The sequence below is a fragment of the Antrostomus carolinensis genome, unplaced genomic scaffold (assembly GCF_000700745.2).
Source record: "Antrostomus carolinensis isolate BGI_N321 unplaced genomic scaffold, ASM70074v2 scaffold18255, whole genome shotgun sequence".
Classification (NCBI taxonomy): domain Eukaryota; kingdom Metazoa; phylum Chordata; class Aves; order Caprimulgiformes; family Caprimulgidae; genus Antrostomus; species Antrostomus carolinensis.
Window position 1 is genome coordinate 1 of NW_010318612.1, and position 15,983 is coordinate 15,983.

At 39.0% G+C, this 15,983-nt stretch overlaps 1 protein-coding gene across 1 annotated transcript; it reads left to right on the forward strand.

Moving 5' to 3' along the window:
* The first annotated feature begins 1,800 nt into the window (after nucleotides 1-1,800).
* ARMC1 (armadillo repeat containing 1) lies at nucleotides 1,801-8,285 on the forward strand. The gene is made up of 4 exons (XM_010168970.1): nucleotides 1,801-1,987; nucleotides 5,443-5,559; nucleotides 5,642-5,716; nucleotides 6,029-8,285. The coding sequence occupies exons 1-4, from the start codon at nucleotides 1,865-1,867 to the stop codon at nucleotides 6,218-6,220; spliced, it is 507 nt and encodes a 168-aa protein (XP_010167272.1). The 5' UTR covers nucleotides 1,801-1,864; the 3' UTR covers nucleotides 6,221-8,285.
* The last annotated feature ends 7,698 nt before the right edge of the window (nucleotides 8,286-15,983 follow it).

Genomic DNA, 15,983 nt, shown 5'->3' on the forward strand with positions numbered 1-15,983 from the left:
CAATCCCTAATATTTTGTGATTCTGTGAAGAAGGAAGGGGGAGGCTACATGGGACCCCCACAGGTTGAGAACTCCTAACATGCTTGTTTCACTGTTCTTTCTAGTCCATGTTGTGGGATGGAAAATGTGTTTAATGTATGGTAATTAAGGAAATGAAATGGAAAGAAAATCTAAAGGTACTTGTTACTTACTTAGTGTTTGCTAAACAAAGCAGCAAAGCTGTCATTCATCATTAGATTACCGCATCAACTTGCAATTAATAATTTTGTATCTGTACATAGCTTTAAATCACTGCCATAATTAAAACAGGGCTGAATTTGGACATCAGATTTATATTAGTACCTTATTAAAATTAGTTTTAATTAGTCATAGCAACTATGTTTGGTCTATTGTCTACATTTTTTTCCATCTGAAAAAAACCTACTATCGTATGGTTCATACCATAAATTTTAGTCTAATCAGAAATAACCTTTGGATTCTTTAAGAATCACAGAATGTTTTGGGTTGAAAGGGACCTTTAAAGGTCATCTAGTCCAACCCCCCTGCAGTGAGGGAGGGACATCTTCAGCTTCATCAGGTTACTTAGAGCCCCATCCAGCTGGACCTTGAATCTTCCCAGGGATGAGGCATCTGCCACCTCTCTGGGCAACCTGTTCCAGTGTTTCACCACCCTCATTGTAAAGAATTCTTCCTTATATCTAGTCTAAATCTACTCTTGTAGTTTAAAACCATTACCTCTTATCCTATTGCTACAGGTCCTGCTAAAAAGTTTGTCTGCATCTTTTTTATAGGCCCCCTTTAAGTACTGAAAAGCCTCAATAAGGTCTCCCTGGAGCCTTCTCTTCTCTGGGCTGAACAACCCCAGCTCTCTCAGCCTTTCTTCATAGGAGAGGTGTTCCAGCCCTCTGATCATTTTTGTGGCCCCTCCCATGGAACTGTTCCGACAGATCCATGTCTTTCCTCTGCTGAGGACTCCAGGAACTGGATGCAGTACTCCAGGTGGGGTCTCACCAAAGCAGAGTAGAGGGGGAGAATCACCTCCCTTGACCTGCTGGCCACACTTCTCTTAATGCAGCCCAGGATACAGTTGGCTTTCTGGGCTGTGAGCACATGTTGCTGGCTCATGTCCAGTTTTTCATTCACTAGTATCCCCAAGTCCTTCTGTGCAGGGCTGCTCTCCATCCCTTCATCCCCCAGCCTGTATTGATACCAGAGGGTGCCCTAACTCTAGTGCAGGATCTTGCACATGGCCTTCTTGAACCAGGTGAGGTTCACATAGGCCCACTCCTCAGGCTTGTAACTCTACTTTGGTGTTGATGCTTAGTAACTTTGGAGAAGAAAACATTTGTAAAGATTACAGTTCTACAGATAAATTATTTTTATTATGTAAAAAGGAAAGTGGGAAACAAAATGTATCACAAGGCAGTTGGAGATCTTTTGTTTAAAAAAAACCCAACAACCTCAACACTAAATAACAGCGGTGTAATGAGCATCTACCACCATGTTTTGTTTGTAGTTGTCAAGCTGATGTAAAAGGTATTTGTGTTGTTCAAGAACACAGACTTGTTTACAGTGATATTAGGATTAACAGATTGGCATAAAAGTTGGAGTATGGGAAAGAAAATAGTTTTACCTAATTTCTTCTCTCCCCTTTTAAAATTTTTGCTATGTATTGACTGTATAATTGCATTTCTGTAGCACTTGGAGTATTGCAGTTGCAAGGACCTAATCAGAAGCTGTTAGGAGTACTAATGTAGAAACAAATATTTACAAATCTTAATCCCTTTTTTCTTGAAGGACCACTACACCAGGGGAGACTAAACTTTTAGCTTCTGAAGTCTATGATATCCTTCAGTCTTCCAACATGTCAGACACGGACAATGTGAACGAGATGAATTACCGTAGACGGAAAGCACAGTTTTTCCTCGGCAGCACAAATAAGCGTGCCAAGACAGTGGTTTTGCATATAGATGGCCTTGATGATTCGGTAAGGAAACCTTCAGCATTTATGTAAATAAGGCGTGTTGTACTGAGATGTATTTTGCCCACAAAAATAATGTATTCAGGCTACTTGTGTGGCATCATCAATTGACAGCAATTTCTGTGAACTGTATTTTGAATCACGAGAGATATATAAAACCTTGCATAAATTGAACTTACTCAGAATGTTTAAGGAAGATATTTTAAGGCAGTTTCCTTGATAGCTTTCTAATTACTCTAAAAAAACCTATTCTGTTTCCATCTGTCCTAATTTTTTTTAATTTTTCAAGAAAGAATGGAATGAGGTAACTTCAGCAGTTTTACTTAAGCATATCTTGTGGCTGTATTGGTGCATTAAACTAAAAAATTAGTTTCCTTTTAGTTATGAGAGATTTCAGACATTATTTTTTATTATTATTATTATTACTCTTAATTTAAAATTGCTGTATTTTCTTTGAGCTGGTTTTGCTACATCTTTTCATTGTCTGTGAGATCTTTTCTACTGTGGTGACCAGAATGGCATTTGAGTTAATGAGGTCTCACTGAGTCTTTATGTAATGTCAGAATAACTTCTATGGATTTATCTACCATACCCCTGTAGATAACACCCCAGGGCCATGTTTGCCTTTTTACGGCTGCCAAACAGCATGTAGACTGTTTAAGCATGTTATCCACAAGTGCCCTCCGGACTCTGTATCTTCCGTTTTGTACCCGTTTTAAATGATCAAACCTGATCCTTTGCTTTGTTGCTTTACATTTTGCCAAGTAAGCGTGTCCACAGGCCCGGTTTATCAACAGCATACGTGTCGTACTGTTTTCATAAGACCACAGTTAATTCCTTTAGAAATAACATGCTGCTCTAGCTCACTTTATACAGAGTAAATATTTTTTACAGTTTTGTCCTTCCAGCACTTGCTCTGTCTAGAAAGGCAGTGCTTTTTCAACACCATTGGCTTTTGTACTCTGAAGTCTTTTTTTAATTCGGTCCAGTCGGTTGTCTCCTGTTAAGTTTGGTTTGTTTTGTTTTTAAGCTTGTAGTTGATTAGTTTGTTCACAGGTATCTCCAAGCAACAGATTTAATCCAGTTCTACTTTGTGAGTTTAGATATTTGAGCTACAGTCCGATTCTATCTTAAAAGTGTTTTTGTGTTCTTCAACAAATGGAACTTAGCAAGATTTGTGGAGTTTCTCTCTTAAATGCTGAGGCAAAGGTATTCTGAAAAAGTGTAGGATATTTAGATATTCAGCTCCAGAGAGCAAAACTGCAGGCTTCTGTAGTTTCCTAGAGCATGCCAGCATGTTTTACTAGCTCATTGTTGAAGAAAACTAAATTCTGACTGTGCACTGGCTGGAAATGGCTAGTGTACATTGCTCTATATTTCATCAGATGATTAAAGAAATGTTAGTGATACTGCAGGTGCACATCCAGCAGTTAAAACATCCCTATAATGCTGTTTTAAATGTCAGGATAAGTTGGGACTGGGAGAATGATGAAGGATGTGAACAATAAAAGCAGCTTAGTTTCATTCAGCAGTTTATTCCCGACTTAACTAGGAAAGAGTATTAATGGTAAAGAAAGAACATGAGTGGTAAAAGGCATAATAAGTAAACACAGGGCTGTAAATACTGTGTTCTCAGTTTGCCTGTGTTTTGTTGTTTAAATTTGAAACAAGAAGCTGCTGTTAGGAATGATTGCAAATCCTACAAATGCTGGTGGATTTTGAAACCTCAAATAGAAGATATTGATTATTTCAGAAGGGAGGGGGAAAGCCAGTTGTTCTTTAGTGTGAGGTGAAATGTTTTTCTTTTAAGATATAATTATCAAATTTAATGATAAGCTTTTTTTTAAAAAAAAAAAAAAGCAACACTGCATTTTAGCAGTATTTTTTAGGGCATAGCGATCAGTGTTCAGTAGTCTAGCAGGACTACTTGCTAGACTACAAGGTGTGCAGTAAAATAGATTCTACCTGCCCTACCCTGTATCTGTCCTACCCTGTGCCCATGCTTCAGGAGTAGCATGCAGAAGGACATCGAGGTGTGCACTGCTGGGGGTTGTGCCTAACTGCCATATGCAGACATACTTTGCAAAAGATGTTTGTGCAGCAAGGCTGGTGGCTGCCAAGTTTCCAGCTTTTTACGGAGTCTGTAAGTTTTGTCTTTTCTTAAAAGATTCACCAGTTATCACCAACAGCCTCATTTCAGATTAAACTGAGATGCTTGTGACTTAACCTGGGGTCTCAGAATAAAAAGCCAAATTCTGTCACAGAATTGCTATACACCCATGTAAGCATAAATTACTTATTTAGGCTAATAAACTGCAAATGTGTTGCTGCTTGTGTCCAAGAGTAGTTTTGACTTTTACTTATGCAAGGCAGTCTATCATCTTTGCATCAGATATTTCCTGTTTGAGAAATACAGCCTATCCAACAGTGTTATTTTTTAACTGTCAAAAATATTAACTATTTCAATACATAAACTTAGAGAAATTGTTTCACTGCATATGCTAAACTGCTAAAAAAAAATCCCTACTTCAGTTAATTCTTCCAAAATAATTTAATTTACTTGTCATGCATTAAACTGTCTCAAGTGCTGACCAATAATTATTTTGTAACTAATATAAATATGCTTTGAAATAGTTATTATTTAAAACTTTGCAGAAACTTGCGGTGAAAGTTAAATACATCGTTATTTTGAACCCGCGTTAAGTTTGTCAGTTTATTTTTGGTACAGTGTTACCTTTTCTTTTTTCCTCTTCTGTCCTAGCAGTCTCTCCAAGTATATTTATCCTTTTTGTTACAACCATCTTGTGCAAATACTAAAATTAAATAATAATAAAACATTCTAAGATAACATAGAACAGATGCAACTAGTACAAGACTATGTAATGTTACAGCACAGGAGGCATGTCACTTGCTTTAAACATAACATTCTGTGGTTTATTAACCAACTATTTTCCCTTTGAAATAAGAATTAAGCTTATGCTGTGCAGTGATGTCCATGAGCTGCCACAGATGAAGCAGCCAAAAGATAAAACAGCTGCTTTGATGCATTCAGTCAGTATGGAGGCAAGGTGTCTGATAAATAGCAACTTAAACACTAACTACTCATCAATGAGCACTTCAGTCAATCAGAACTTAACCAGAGGGGACTGTTTAGCTGATCATACGGAGAAAAACATTCTTTGCTTTTCAGCACTTTTCTCTAATTATTTACAGTTGATTCCATCCTTCTTTGACTTCTAAAGTGTAAGCATTTTTTCTTTTTTTTCTTTCTTTTTTTTTGTAGCAAGAGAGTCTAATATTTATGCACTAAAATGTAAGTTGTAGTTTTTCTTTTACAAAAATGCTATTGAGTAACCACCTGCCCTCAGACACAGAAGAATTCCTTAACAATTAGTTGTTAGTATTTTCACATGGTGTATTATGCAGGTACTTTAGTTGTGGGGGTTTTGTTTGTTTTTCAGTCTCGAAGGAATCTTTGTGAAGAAGCCTTGTTGAAAATCAAAGGTGTTATTAGTTTTACCTTTCAAATGGCTGTTCAAAGGTGCGTGGTCCGAATTCGCTCAGACTTAAAAGCAGAGGTAAGTGCTCAATAACCCTCCACATCTTCATATTCCTGCATTCTGTCACACTAAGCTCTCGGTTTTTTCTGTGTACTTGTAGGCATTGGCAACGGCAATAGCATCAACCAAAGTTATGAAGGCTCAGCAAGTTGTGAAAAGTGAAAGTGGTGAAGAGGTAGGATATGTTGTCTTTCTAAATACTAATTGTTTTGGCTCGTCTGTATCTCTTAATACCAGCACCTCTGTGCCCATAACATCTGATATTTTTTCTTCCATGTTAAGCCAAAGCTTTTCTTGTGTATCTTCTAAGTATGGTAGATTCCAGAGACATAGTAGGTTTTACATTTATGATCTCACTGTACAGGGGCATGGGAGGAGTCTCACAACAACCATGCCTGTCAACCTGAATGTGTGTATATGTGTAACTTTCATTCATTCTTTTAAGTTACAACATCTGATATAATTTTAATCTGTTGTGTTCTGTCAGATGCTGGTTCCATTCCAAGATACTCCAGTGGAAGTAGAGCAGAATACAGATCTACCTGAATATTTACCAGAAGATGAAAGCCCTTCTAAGGAACAGGACAAAGCAGTGTCTCGTGTTGGGTCACACCCAGAAGGTGCAGCAAGCTGGCTCAGCACAGCAGCAAACTTTCTATCAAGATCTTTCTACTGGTGACTTGTATTTGGTATTAAAAGACTGTGTGAATGAACCAACAGGGGGGCCAGTTTTCCATTGGTGTGGTGAACTGCCAAGTGCAATTTGCAATAAATCATCACAAAAATTTTAGATCAAGCAAATGTATGCTGCATTTTACATTTTATCGGACGTTTAGCCTGATAGAGCAGGGGTCAAAGGACAGAGGCCTCCAATCAAATTGTTCTTTCATTTGTTTTTCATGTAGATTTTATTGCTTCACTTTTTAAAAATGGGTCCACTGTTATATACCAAATGTTTATGCGTATAGAGCTTTAAGTTTGACTTCACATGAAACACATGATAGGGAGAATCCATTTAACTCAAGTCTCAGGGCCTCTGTGAAAGAAAATTCTTAATAGCTCTAGTTGTGCATTAAATAAAATGCGCGTTTTATTTCTGCATCCCTTTGGACTAACATTATTTTGTTTAATATTCTAGATTTTTACTCCAGAGAAAAATACCGTCTGCCTCTTTTTTTTGCCTTTATTTTTGCCAGCCATGTTCACAGGGTGAGCATGACATTCCCCTTTTGCTATTAAACTAGAAATCACTACAGACTTGAAATTTATAACCCGTTTATGTATATTGACTTTTTTGCAGCCTGCCCTTAACCATTGGAGTGCTTGAGATTAAGAAGTAAGGGATTGAATAAATGCAAATACGTATACATACACTGTACAGTAAATAAAATAGAACATATTTGTAATGATGGGTGTGACTGACTGGTGTGTATATAACTAATAAATACCACTGACTGCTGTTTAGGCTAGCTGGGAAGACTGTAGCAAAAAAAGTGGTGGTCTAATATAGTGATGACCCATTCATTGCAGCTCTTTCTGCAGAGAATAGAGGGATATAGACTGTATTGGGTTAAAAAGTGGTGTTCACTGTTAGCAAATATTTAATGGTAACTGAAATTTTAAACTTGAAGAGTAAAGCTGAACTCAATGCCTCTTTTGCCACAGTGCCACACTCATCAATTGTGACTTTACCCCTTTTTATTTTTTTACTTAATAAATCTGGTATGTAATTACTGTTCCCTCTCTCAGGAGTCTCCCATGAAAGTACATCAGCTTGGACAGGCTTAAAGACATGTGCAAACAATTGGCTTTACCTTGTTACTTACAAGCAGTATAGGTTTAAAGATGTCTTGGTAATTTGTGTGACCAGAAGTGATCATAAAGGCAAAACTTCTGTAGGTAGAGAATAATACATATCTGAGCTGTTAATAAACACTGTGTGCCTGAGAGGATTCAATACACAGTGCTTGAAAACTGCAGTGCCACTGCTTTGTTGTACCAGAGAAATGCAGCTGAGAACTTTAAATAATATTATAAACCTCATTATACAATGCTTTTTTGTGGTAATGTATTTGCTATAATATTAATTATATTTACCACTTGGAGACTCAAAGAAAAAAAAAAAAAAAAGCATCAGAGTTACTCCTCTGTGCCTGTGCACAAGGAATTAAAAAAAAAAAATAAATCAGACTGTCATAGTACTACAGAAATGCTGAGCAAGTGATAATGTAAAGTAATAATGCAGGTCAGAGTTCACCCACCCAGGTTAATTGTCATCCTAGGATAAAAAAAGAAATAAAAGCTTGTTGGCAGACTAGATGTCTCATGTTTTTTAATATATCTAGTTTATTTTTGATTCAGGTTTACACGCACAGATTGAAAATACAGGCTTTTCAGGGCATGTATTGCTTTAAATATGTAATACTACTCATATTGCTGTCTAGAATGTTACAGTATGAAATGTGTTTGAAAAGTCCTCTGTTCTATAGCCATGAATGCAGAGTTTTATTTTTCTGCATTGACATCTGTTTGCATTTGCATTACTGCACATCTGTTTACTAAAAGACTACACCTTTTGGATATTAATGGTTCAATACCAGTAGGTATTACAGTTTGTTTGTGTATTCGGGGTCTGTAGGTGTGCTTTTATGACAGTATTGCAGCTCTTGTAGAACAGTTTAAGGCATCTGTAAAAGTTTTTGAAATATATTGTAAAATAATAAAGGATAATACAACTAAACAAACTTTGAGTGGTGCCTTTTTAAATGTCTAAACAAAGGCTGGTGCCATTTAAAATGTTCTGACATTCTTTTAAGCTATTTGTGGTATTAGAAGCACATCTTTTCCATTTTTCCTTTAATAGAGAGGAATGCAAATGTCCAGTCATAGCAAGACCTTTGATGCATATCACAATGGGACTTTTGTGTATGTTTTAGAACATGCTTGCATTTTAAACAAAGTTTTTGTGAAAAGCAGGTGAGTAGAAGCTACTTAAGAGTATCATCTCAAATTCATTCTTAGGGGTATTTTTTGGACATTAGTGCTTTTTTTTTTAAATAACATGCTGTTTAAGTCATATTTCGTTAGGAAAACTAAGAAAAAAATCAACATTCCTGGAGAAACATCTTATTTTGGGAAGGTAAAAAAAGACACAGCACACAGTCATTACTTTTATGCTTGTACTTTTTTCAGAGATCAGATTAAGGATAAGAAAGCCCTTTCCTTTGACCTAAGGAGATGACAAAAAAAAAATCCTGCAAAATTAGAGGATTCCAAAAATAACCCTAACTGGGAGACAGAGCACTGGTATCATGTTGCACTAGTTGCAGAGTACTCAGTTGCCAAGGAAGCCACCATATACGTCATGGTTTAAGGTCCTGAATTGTCCTAGGGTTATAGCATGTAAAGCATAATAGAATAATCACTACCATGTTTCTTCATAATAAGAGTAAATGCTGGTGGGATAGGTAGAGGCAAAATGAAGACTCATAAGTGTGCCTCTGTGAACAGCTGTCAAAGCACTGTAAGCACTCTGCAGTATTGTGAAATATACTGTACTCCAGCTTTCCCACTCCACAGTCACCTATGGCTTATTCCGTACAGAAATAGCTGGTGTTGCTGAGTTTTGCCATGGGCTGTATAAGCTGATGGGGAGAGTACTGCGTGGGGCTAACTCGGAAGAAAACATTTAATACCTAGGCAGATGCAAACTGGCAGGTGTGAAGTACTCCTGTAACTGCCTGCAATGTGAAATAAAATGTGGGTGCTCCTTTTTTTGCCTGTGAACAATGCTCTAGCTGTCAACTAGTGGAGTTCAGAAACGTACCTAATAAAATTAGCAGCATGTATTCATTTTGCAGAAGGCTGGACCATATAGTTCCTCTTTCTTCATCTGTACCTAATTATTCTATGAGTTTCTAAAATGTGAAGAAATCTGTTAAAATTAAAGATTGAAAATAAATGAAGACAGAGATGAGAATAGTCTCTCAACCCATTTCAGATTCCAATTGCAATTCTTCAGGAGGAGTTGAGAGCATGTTACTTGGTGAAAGGGAGTGAGTGGTGGGGTCACTGGAGACTTCATGGCATCTAATAGGCTCAGGGCTGAGACTGGTTGTTAAGATTCGTGCTCTAAAGCTTAATATAAAGCTGTTACAAAAATAAATTTTCCTATTTCTTGTCATTTACATGGAGCAAGGCAATGCTCTACTTGTTTAGCCTGCTTTACATGCAGGTTTTGAAGAGGGTTGAAAAAAGCAGATTTAAATTTTCAGTACTTTGCATGTATATTGGTTAAAACATGGAGAGCAAGGTCTACCTCTGTAAGATGATGCATGTGCCACACCAGAATTTACATGATTTTAAAATTACTTCACGTTATTGTTTATTTATGTGCATGTTGCACTAGGCTTCTTAGTGACTGGAAGAGTTAGAGCTTCCCCTGTGGAATAAATTAAGATCCATTAAAGCAGATAAAGTTGTCTGGAGATACAAAAACATCTCAGAGGAGATGCACGCTCTTACCATATTTCTGTGACAGTTGTCATGGTAGAAGTTGTTTATTATGTTAGTATCTGAAGGCTGCTATCTGGATCAAGTTTCCAACAGCTTGGTGTCTTCACAGCATGAAGACTGCACAGAACTTGGTGGCTAAATAATTTCCAGCAGCACCCCTGTGTTTAATACTTGCCCAGTGCCTGTTTAGGTCAGCCAGCAGTGCTTGTGCTAATCTGACCAGCGTTTCTAAGGAGCTGAATAAGATCAGAAGTGGAACCAAACTTCTTACTTGAAAAGCACTCCTATGCCAGCAGCGTGTGGCAGTATGTCTGGTTGGCATGAAAAGGGTCTTTTAAGTAGCAGATATAAAAAAACTGAATACACAAAACCACTGTATGACAGGACCGTTGCTTTCATTTCCTACCGGAGCACCTGAGAATAAGGGAGTACTGCTGGTTTCAAGTAGAGCCTTACTGTTTCATACCTCTTCTCACTGAGGTCCTTAAGGGCCATGGGCATCCTAACCCACTGGCACAGGAAATTGCTGCGTTGGCTTCTCTGTGGGAACTGCCTGTCTGGCTGTTTGCTGGTGACAGGGGAGGCTGAGCTACTACCTGAGCCCACAGTGAGGTAGCAGGGAGCAGTTGGCATGCTGTTCCCACCTAACATCCTGCAGAAACGCAAGCATCCATAACACGAGGTCTTTACAGATGTGTTTTTCTCTAGCCTCATGTTTACCCAAATTGCTCGGGAATCCTGGGAAGCGCAAAATTTTGTGGGCTGTCTCTGATTCTTCATTCATGTTTCATTACAAAAAGAAGCTGAAGTGCCCTTCATTTTAGGAGAGGCCTTTGCACTGCCTGAACTCTGTCCTCGAGTAGAAAAGTCAAACCTGTCACAAGCAACTTTCCTTATTGAGTTATACAACACAGGATTGCATCACAAGTCAAGCATGACTGAAAGCCAGTTCTCTTCTCAAAATAGTCCTTACTGATTTGTTGAAGTTCCAGATAGGGAAGAACTTTTGGTAACAAATACCCTGTCTGTTTGGTTTCCAAAAAATATTTAGCTGTCTTTCCATAGGTTATGTTATATTTCAAAAGCTTTGCACAGCATCATTTCAGCAGTGCTACCTGAATAACGTGCCCAAGGCATCTGCTGTCTTCACATATGTTAAAGCATCACCCCGACAGTGGTGTTTATGCCCTTTCCAGCAGTTAATGTCAGTGAGTTTTGATCCCTGAACCTGTCTCTAAGAAGGTGTGATCACCTTTATAGACTCCCCGTAGATACACCATGGTATAGCTGATACAAATGTGATAGTTCTTTTCAGTTACTTTTCAAGAGCATGTTTTAGTTCAACTCCACTCCTGCCCCTGGGTCACAGGTTGAAAATGACAGCATAAGAAGATGTCCCATTTGTCGTGTGACCTTTTGGCCATGCTTCCTTCACTGGGGGAGAATCCAGGGTGCATTGGTTGGTATTAAACTTTGAAGGTTAGGTAGAAGACCCAGCATGGGGACTCCTGTTTTTTGGGAAGGGTGGGAGGGAGGGAAGGGAACCTGGAAGCCGGTTCCCAGAGAAGTAGGCTTTCCATCTGCAAAAGGTTGCTCCTCCTGGCCAGAGCAACAGCACTAATTTAACATTACATGAAACTGTCTAAAGGTGATGGTTTAATTTGTATTATTGCAAGACTAAATTTTTTCAGAATAAAAACTTAAACTACCATAACAGATTTTTGATTATAAAACCCTATATTTTTAATATGGAAGTCCCACGTTTAATATTGACAAAGCCATTTGCATTCATTATCTTGGTATAAAACTAAAAGCTTGTATGTTGTCCTTGTTTTCATGGCTTTGCCTCCTTTGCTACAACAAATGTGTGCTGTAATGTTTTAGCAAATAACCATTATTGTTTATACACTGTAATTCAGTGGGATGTAGTAAATGGCATATTTTAAGGAGTCTATTTCTTTGCATATAAAATACCTGTAAAGCTTACTGAAGGTGAAGAGTGGCTACTACTTAGCTCTCAATTGTTGGCTACATTACTGAAACAATGAAGATATATCACCCACTATAATAGGGAAATAGCAGCCATTTAACATAGTTGAGCATTAACTCTGTCATTTACGCTGCTGAAGCAATCTTACTATTATAGTCAATGTAGCTGGTTTTGTTTCTCCATATGTGTAGATGTTCTGGTGTATAAAATGCATTGCTGTTTGTAACAGTAAATTACACGTGCTCGAAGGCTGCTCCTGCTATTTAAATGATGTTATATCTGGACCCTTCAACAGAATAAGCAAAGATAAAGTAAATAATGACTTGTTTTGAAATCTTTTTCACTGTAGTAGTTTCAACAGTGCACAATTTTGTTCTAAGGAAAAAAAAAAAAGTGCTTTTCTATATAAGCCTTCACTGTGAAAACAGCTTCTTGAAACATAACTTTGCAGTGCTTATTATGGAAGAGGTGCACATTAGCCATTTCAAATCTAGGACCCCCTAAATGAAAGCTGATAATGGCTAGTTCTTCACCTGGGGTGTCTCAAAAGTCATGACCTCTTTAATATTATGTTTGCAGTTTGTATTTGAGTGTCTGCCTAGATAAGTTGAGAATGTCATATTGGGCTCTGTTTTCTTTTTTCTTCAGCCTTTGATGTAAATATATATATATACCACCCTCAGTATAATGAACCCTGACACAGATATCACTAGTGCTATAGCTAAATAGTCAGGTACAATTCAATCAAGGGTCTGTAAATTATGAAAAGGAAATACCAGTTATTAGGGGAAAGCACCAAAAATAGCTTTACAATGTTTTAAAATTGTAACATATCTAAATTTGGAAAAAAATGCTTTGAGACACTGTTCAAAATATACAAGACAATATATAAGGAAGCATGATACTGTAGAGTGGATTGCCATTTGGTAAACTACAGTAAGAGCTAGACCTGACTATTACTTGTGAAGACCCTTCATGTGTAAAGGTTCCCTGTATTATTTAAATTAATTTGAGTAGGAAGAAGAGAAGAAAAAAAAATGAATGCCAGAACATGAAGTGAAAGCTCAAACGTAGCCCAGCCCTCCCAGGTCCTTTTCTGCCCCTTGTTGCAACACCATCACCACCAGACTGCAGCAGGGCCTGTAAACTGGGAGATGTGGAGAGGAGTGGACCTTTTGCTCATGTGAGACTAGCATTAAGTGAAACAGGTGGGGCTCACAGGTGTCATTCCTATTAGAGCTCTACAGTACTTTTAATATTCTAGTAATGATAGCTCATAAAGACCCAAATCCTGAAAATGGACTTTTGTCTTCAGAAGCCCCTTTTGACCAACCAAAGTGTTAGCTCTCCAAGAGTGGTGTTTTTTCTGCAAGATCAATGTCCTACTATTCTGGGTAAACAGCACTGTGGTTGTCTTTGTGTTTGGCTTGTTGGATAGTCAACCACCATGCGGGGAGGATAGAGAGGGACTCTTTAAACAAATTCTCCATTTGGAGAGCTATAAGGATACTCAAGTCTGGCCTTCACCTGTGTGCTGTGTGCCTGCCTCTGAAAAGCTTTGTGCTTAAATGCTGCTGGTGAACATTTTGTGTTTCCTTGAGGATGGAAACACCCAGAGCCAACCCAAAGCAACACCCTGAGACCTGAGCCTGCTCTCTGTGTGCCGAGGCCTGTGAAGGGCTTCCTTGGGAAACAACTTCATGGCTTAGCCAAATGGAGTATCAGCAAAAGCTGCAGCTAAAGCACTTCTGGAGCTTATGGCAGCTGCTGAATGATGATTTTGGGATCAAAATGGATGGTAACAAGTACCCAGCAAACTTTCAATGTGTCGTCCCGGTGACTACAGCCCATCTCGAGTACCCACCTACTCCTAGACTGAAACAGCAGCTGGCATCAGCTACTCAACCAATCCAATTTACTTTCAATCACACAATTACTACAACCTCCCTCCTCCATCTGTGTAAACATATGTCTTTGTTAAACACCACCATTTGTACAGGATAAAAATTGTCAATGCTGACAAAAATGCCCCCACATAATGCTGTTGTGATTGCAATGTTGTCCTTAAGCTGATTTTAAAGAAGTCTGCGAGCTGATCAACATCTTCCACTGCTATAAGTGGGAAACTTTATTTGATAGAAATAAATCTTGTAAAAATGGTTTTATTTTGTCCGTGGGTAATGTGGTCTCCCTTTTCAAAGACTCAACTCTTATAAGACATATATTAATTGTTAGTAGCGGTTTGCAGTGTCACAGTAATACCCCAAAGCAATCGCTGTTTCATACTTAGTCTTTTCTAGTATTAGTGTGTTAACTTGGCAAGTACCTATTTCCCTCATCCCTTTCTAGGGCCGGCCCTTAAGTCTGGCAAGGGAAGGAGTTACAACCCTGAAGAGACTTACGTAGAATTGCTTCCCTTACAAAGCAGGGCTTTGCAAAAACAAGCATCAGAAAAGCAAAACAAAGCAAAACAACCAAATCCTGGAACAAGGTTAAAACAACTTTCCACCCTTCTTCTTACTTTGCTAATTCACCCACTTCGGCACTGTCCCATTTTATTCTGTCTATCCTTCTGCTGTTTTGCACTGCCTTTTCCTGTTTCCCTGGCTCAGTGGTTGTGAGAAGCATTCAAGGTCTTTTTTTGTATTTTTTTTTCCTTTGCTTTGCTTGCCATAACTCTGCATCTCACTTTCCAACCAGGCAAAGCAGGGTAACAAGCAGAGGGGCTTCTCTCTACTCTTTTGGAATTTGGTCAACTGAAGCGGTTGCACCAAATCAGAATCAGAGGCACTGGACTGAGGAGCGTGGCTGTAAAGGCACGGATGTGGAGGGGTCTGGCAGGAAATTTTATCCACACATTTGAGGAAATTGCAAAAAGTTGTTTCTGAGATGTGATGATGATGAAGAGAGGCTGTACCACCTCCCCTCCTGGATGATTCTTGTATAAAACTAAAATGTGGGTTGTCAGGAAACTCCTGTATTCTGTGTTTCAAAGTATTGGTATCCATCTCCCCCTGCTCCCCCAGGGACCCGGGTGGCTGGAAGTGCCAACAGGAAGGGCTCCTGCCCTGTTCCACCACCAGTCCAGGTATTTTTGGTAGTTGCTGCTCTGTCCTTATTCCCCAAGCTGTTACTTAGTGGTTTATGACTGTTTAAATGTTATGAAGTTTCTAAAGAAGCACTTTTTTATGGGTTAATCCTGTAGTTCTGATGAAAAGTGGAAAGTCCTGCCCTGGTTGTGTGGTGGAGAAAGGGTGGTTTCCTTCTCTGCAGGGCCTCCAAACTAGAAGCCCTGCCAGGGCTTGAGGCTCATTCTCCATTTCACCAACCATGCTTCCACCACCTCTGTGGAGGAGCAAAGGGAAGGTGGGATCAGCCATTTCCCACATAACCAGGTGTTCGCAGCAACACCTTCCCCTGATGTCATTTCACTCAGAGCCTTTGGAGCTCTAATGTGTCATTCTGCCCTTATTTTAAAAGGACTTCCATTTGCCTGCCTGGCCACACAGAGCTCCTGCTGTACAGGAGGAAACTCCATGTTCACTGTACCTCAGGTCTTTGTTTTTCCCGCTGCTGCTGTGGTCTGTGCTCGTGGCTGTTACTATGTACGTGGTCCTGTGTCAAACACAGAAACTGTAGGCCCAGTTCTTGGCAATCCCGTTAAAGATGGTCATTCCCTCACAGCTGGCAGCGGGTGCCATCTGCGTAAAGAAGATACTTCATCATTCTGTTGAAAATCACCTTGCGCATTAAGCATGAAGGAATGCTAATTAATTCCTATCACACATGCTCCTATTGTCATTAGTGTCCAGGTGTGGGTAGAGAGTGTCTGTGGCAGCAATGGGATGGGCCAGGTGGGGCGGGAGTGGGGTGCAGAGGGCTGTGCGGCGGGACGGGCTGTAACACGGAGGGGCTGTAACATGGAGGCGCTGTAGGG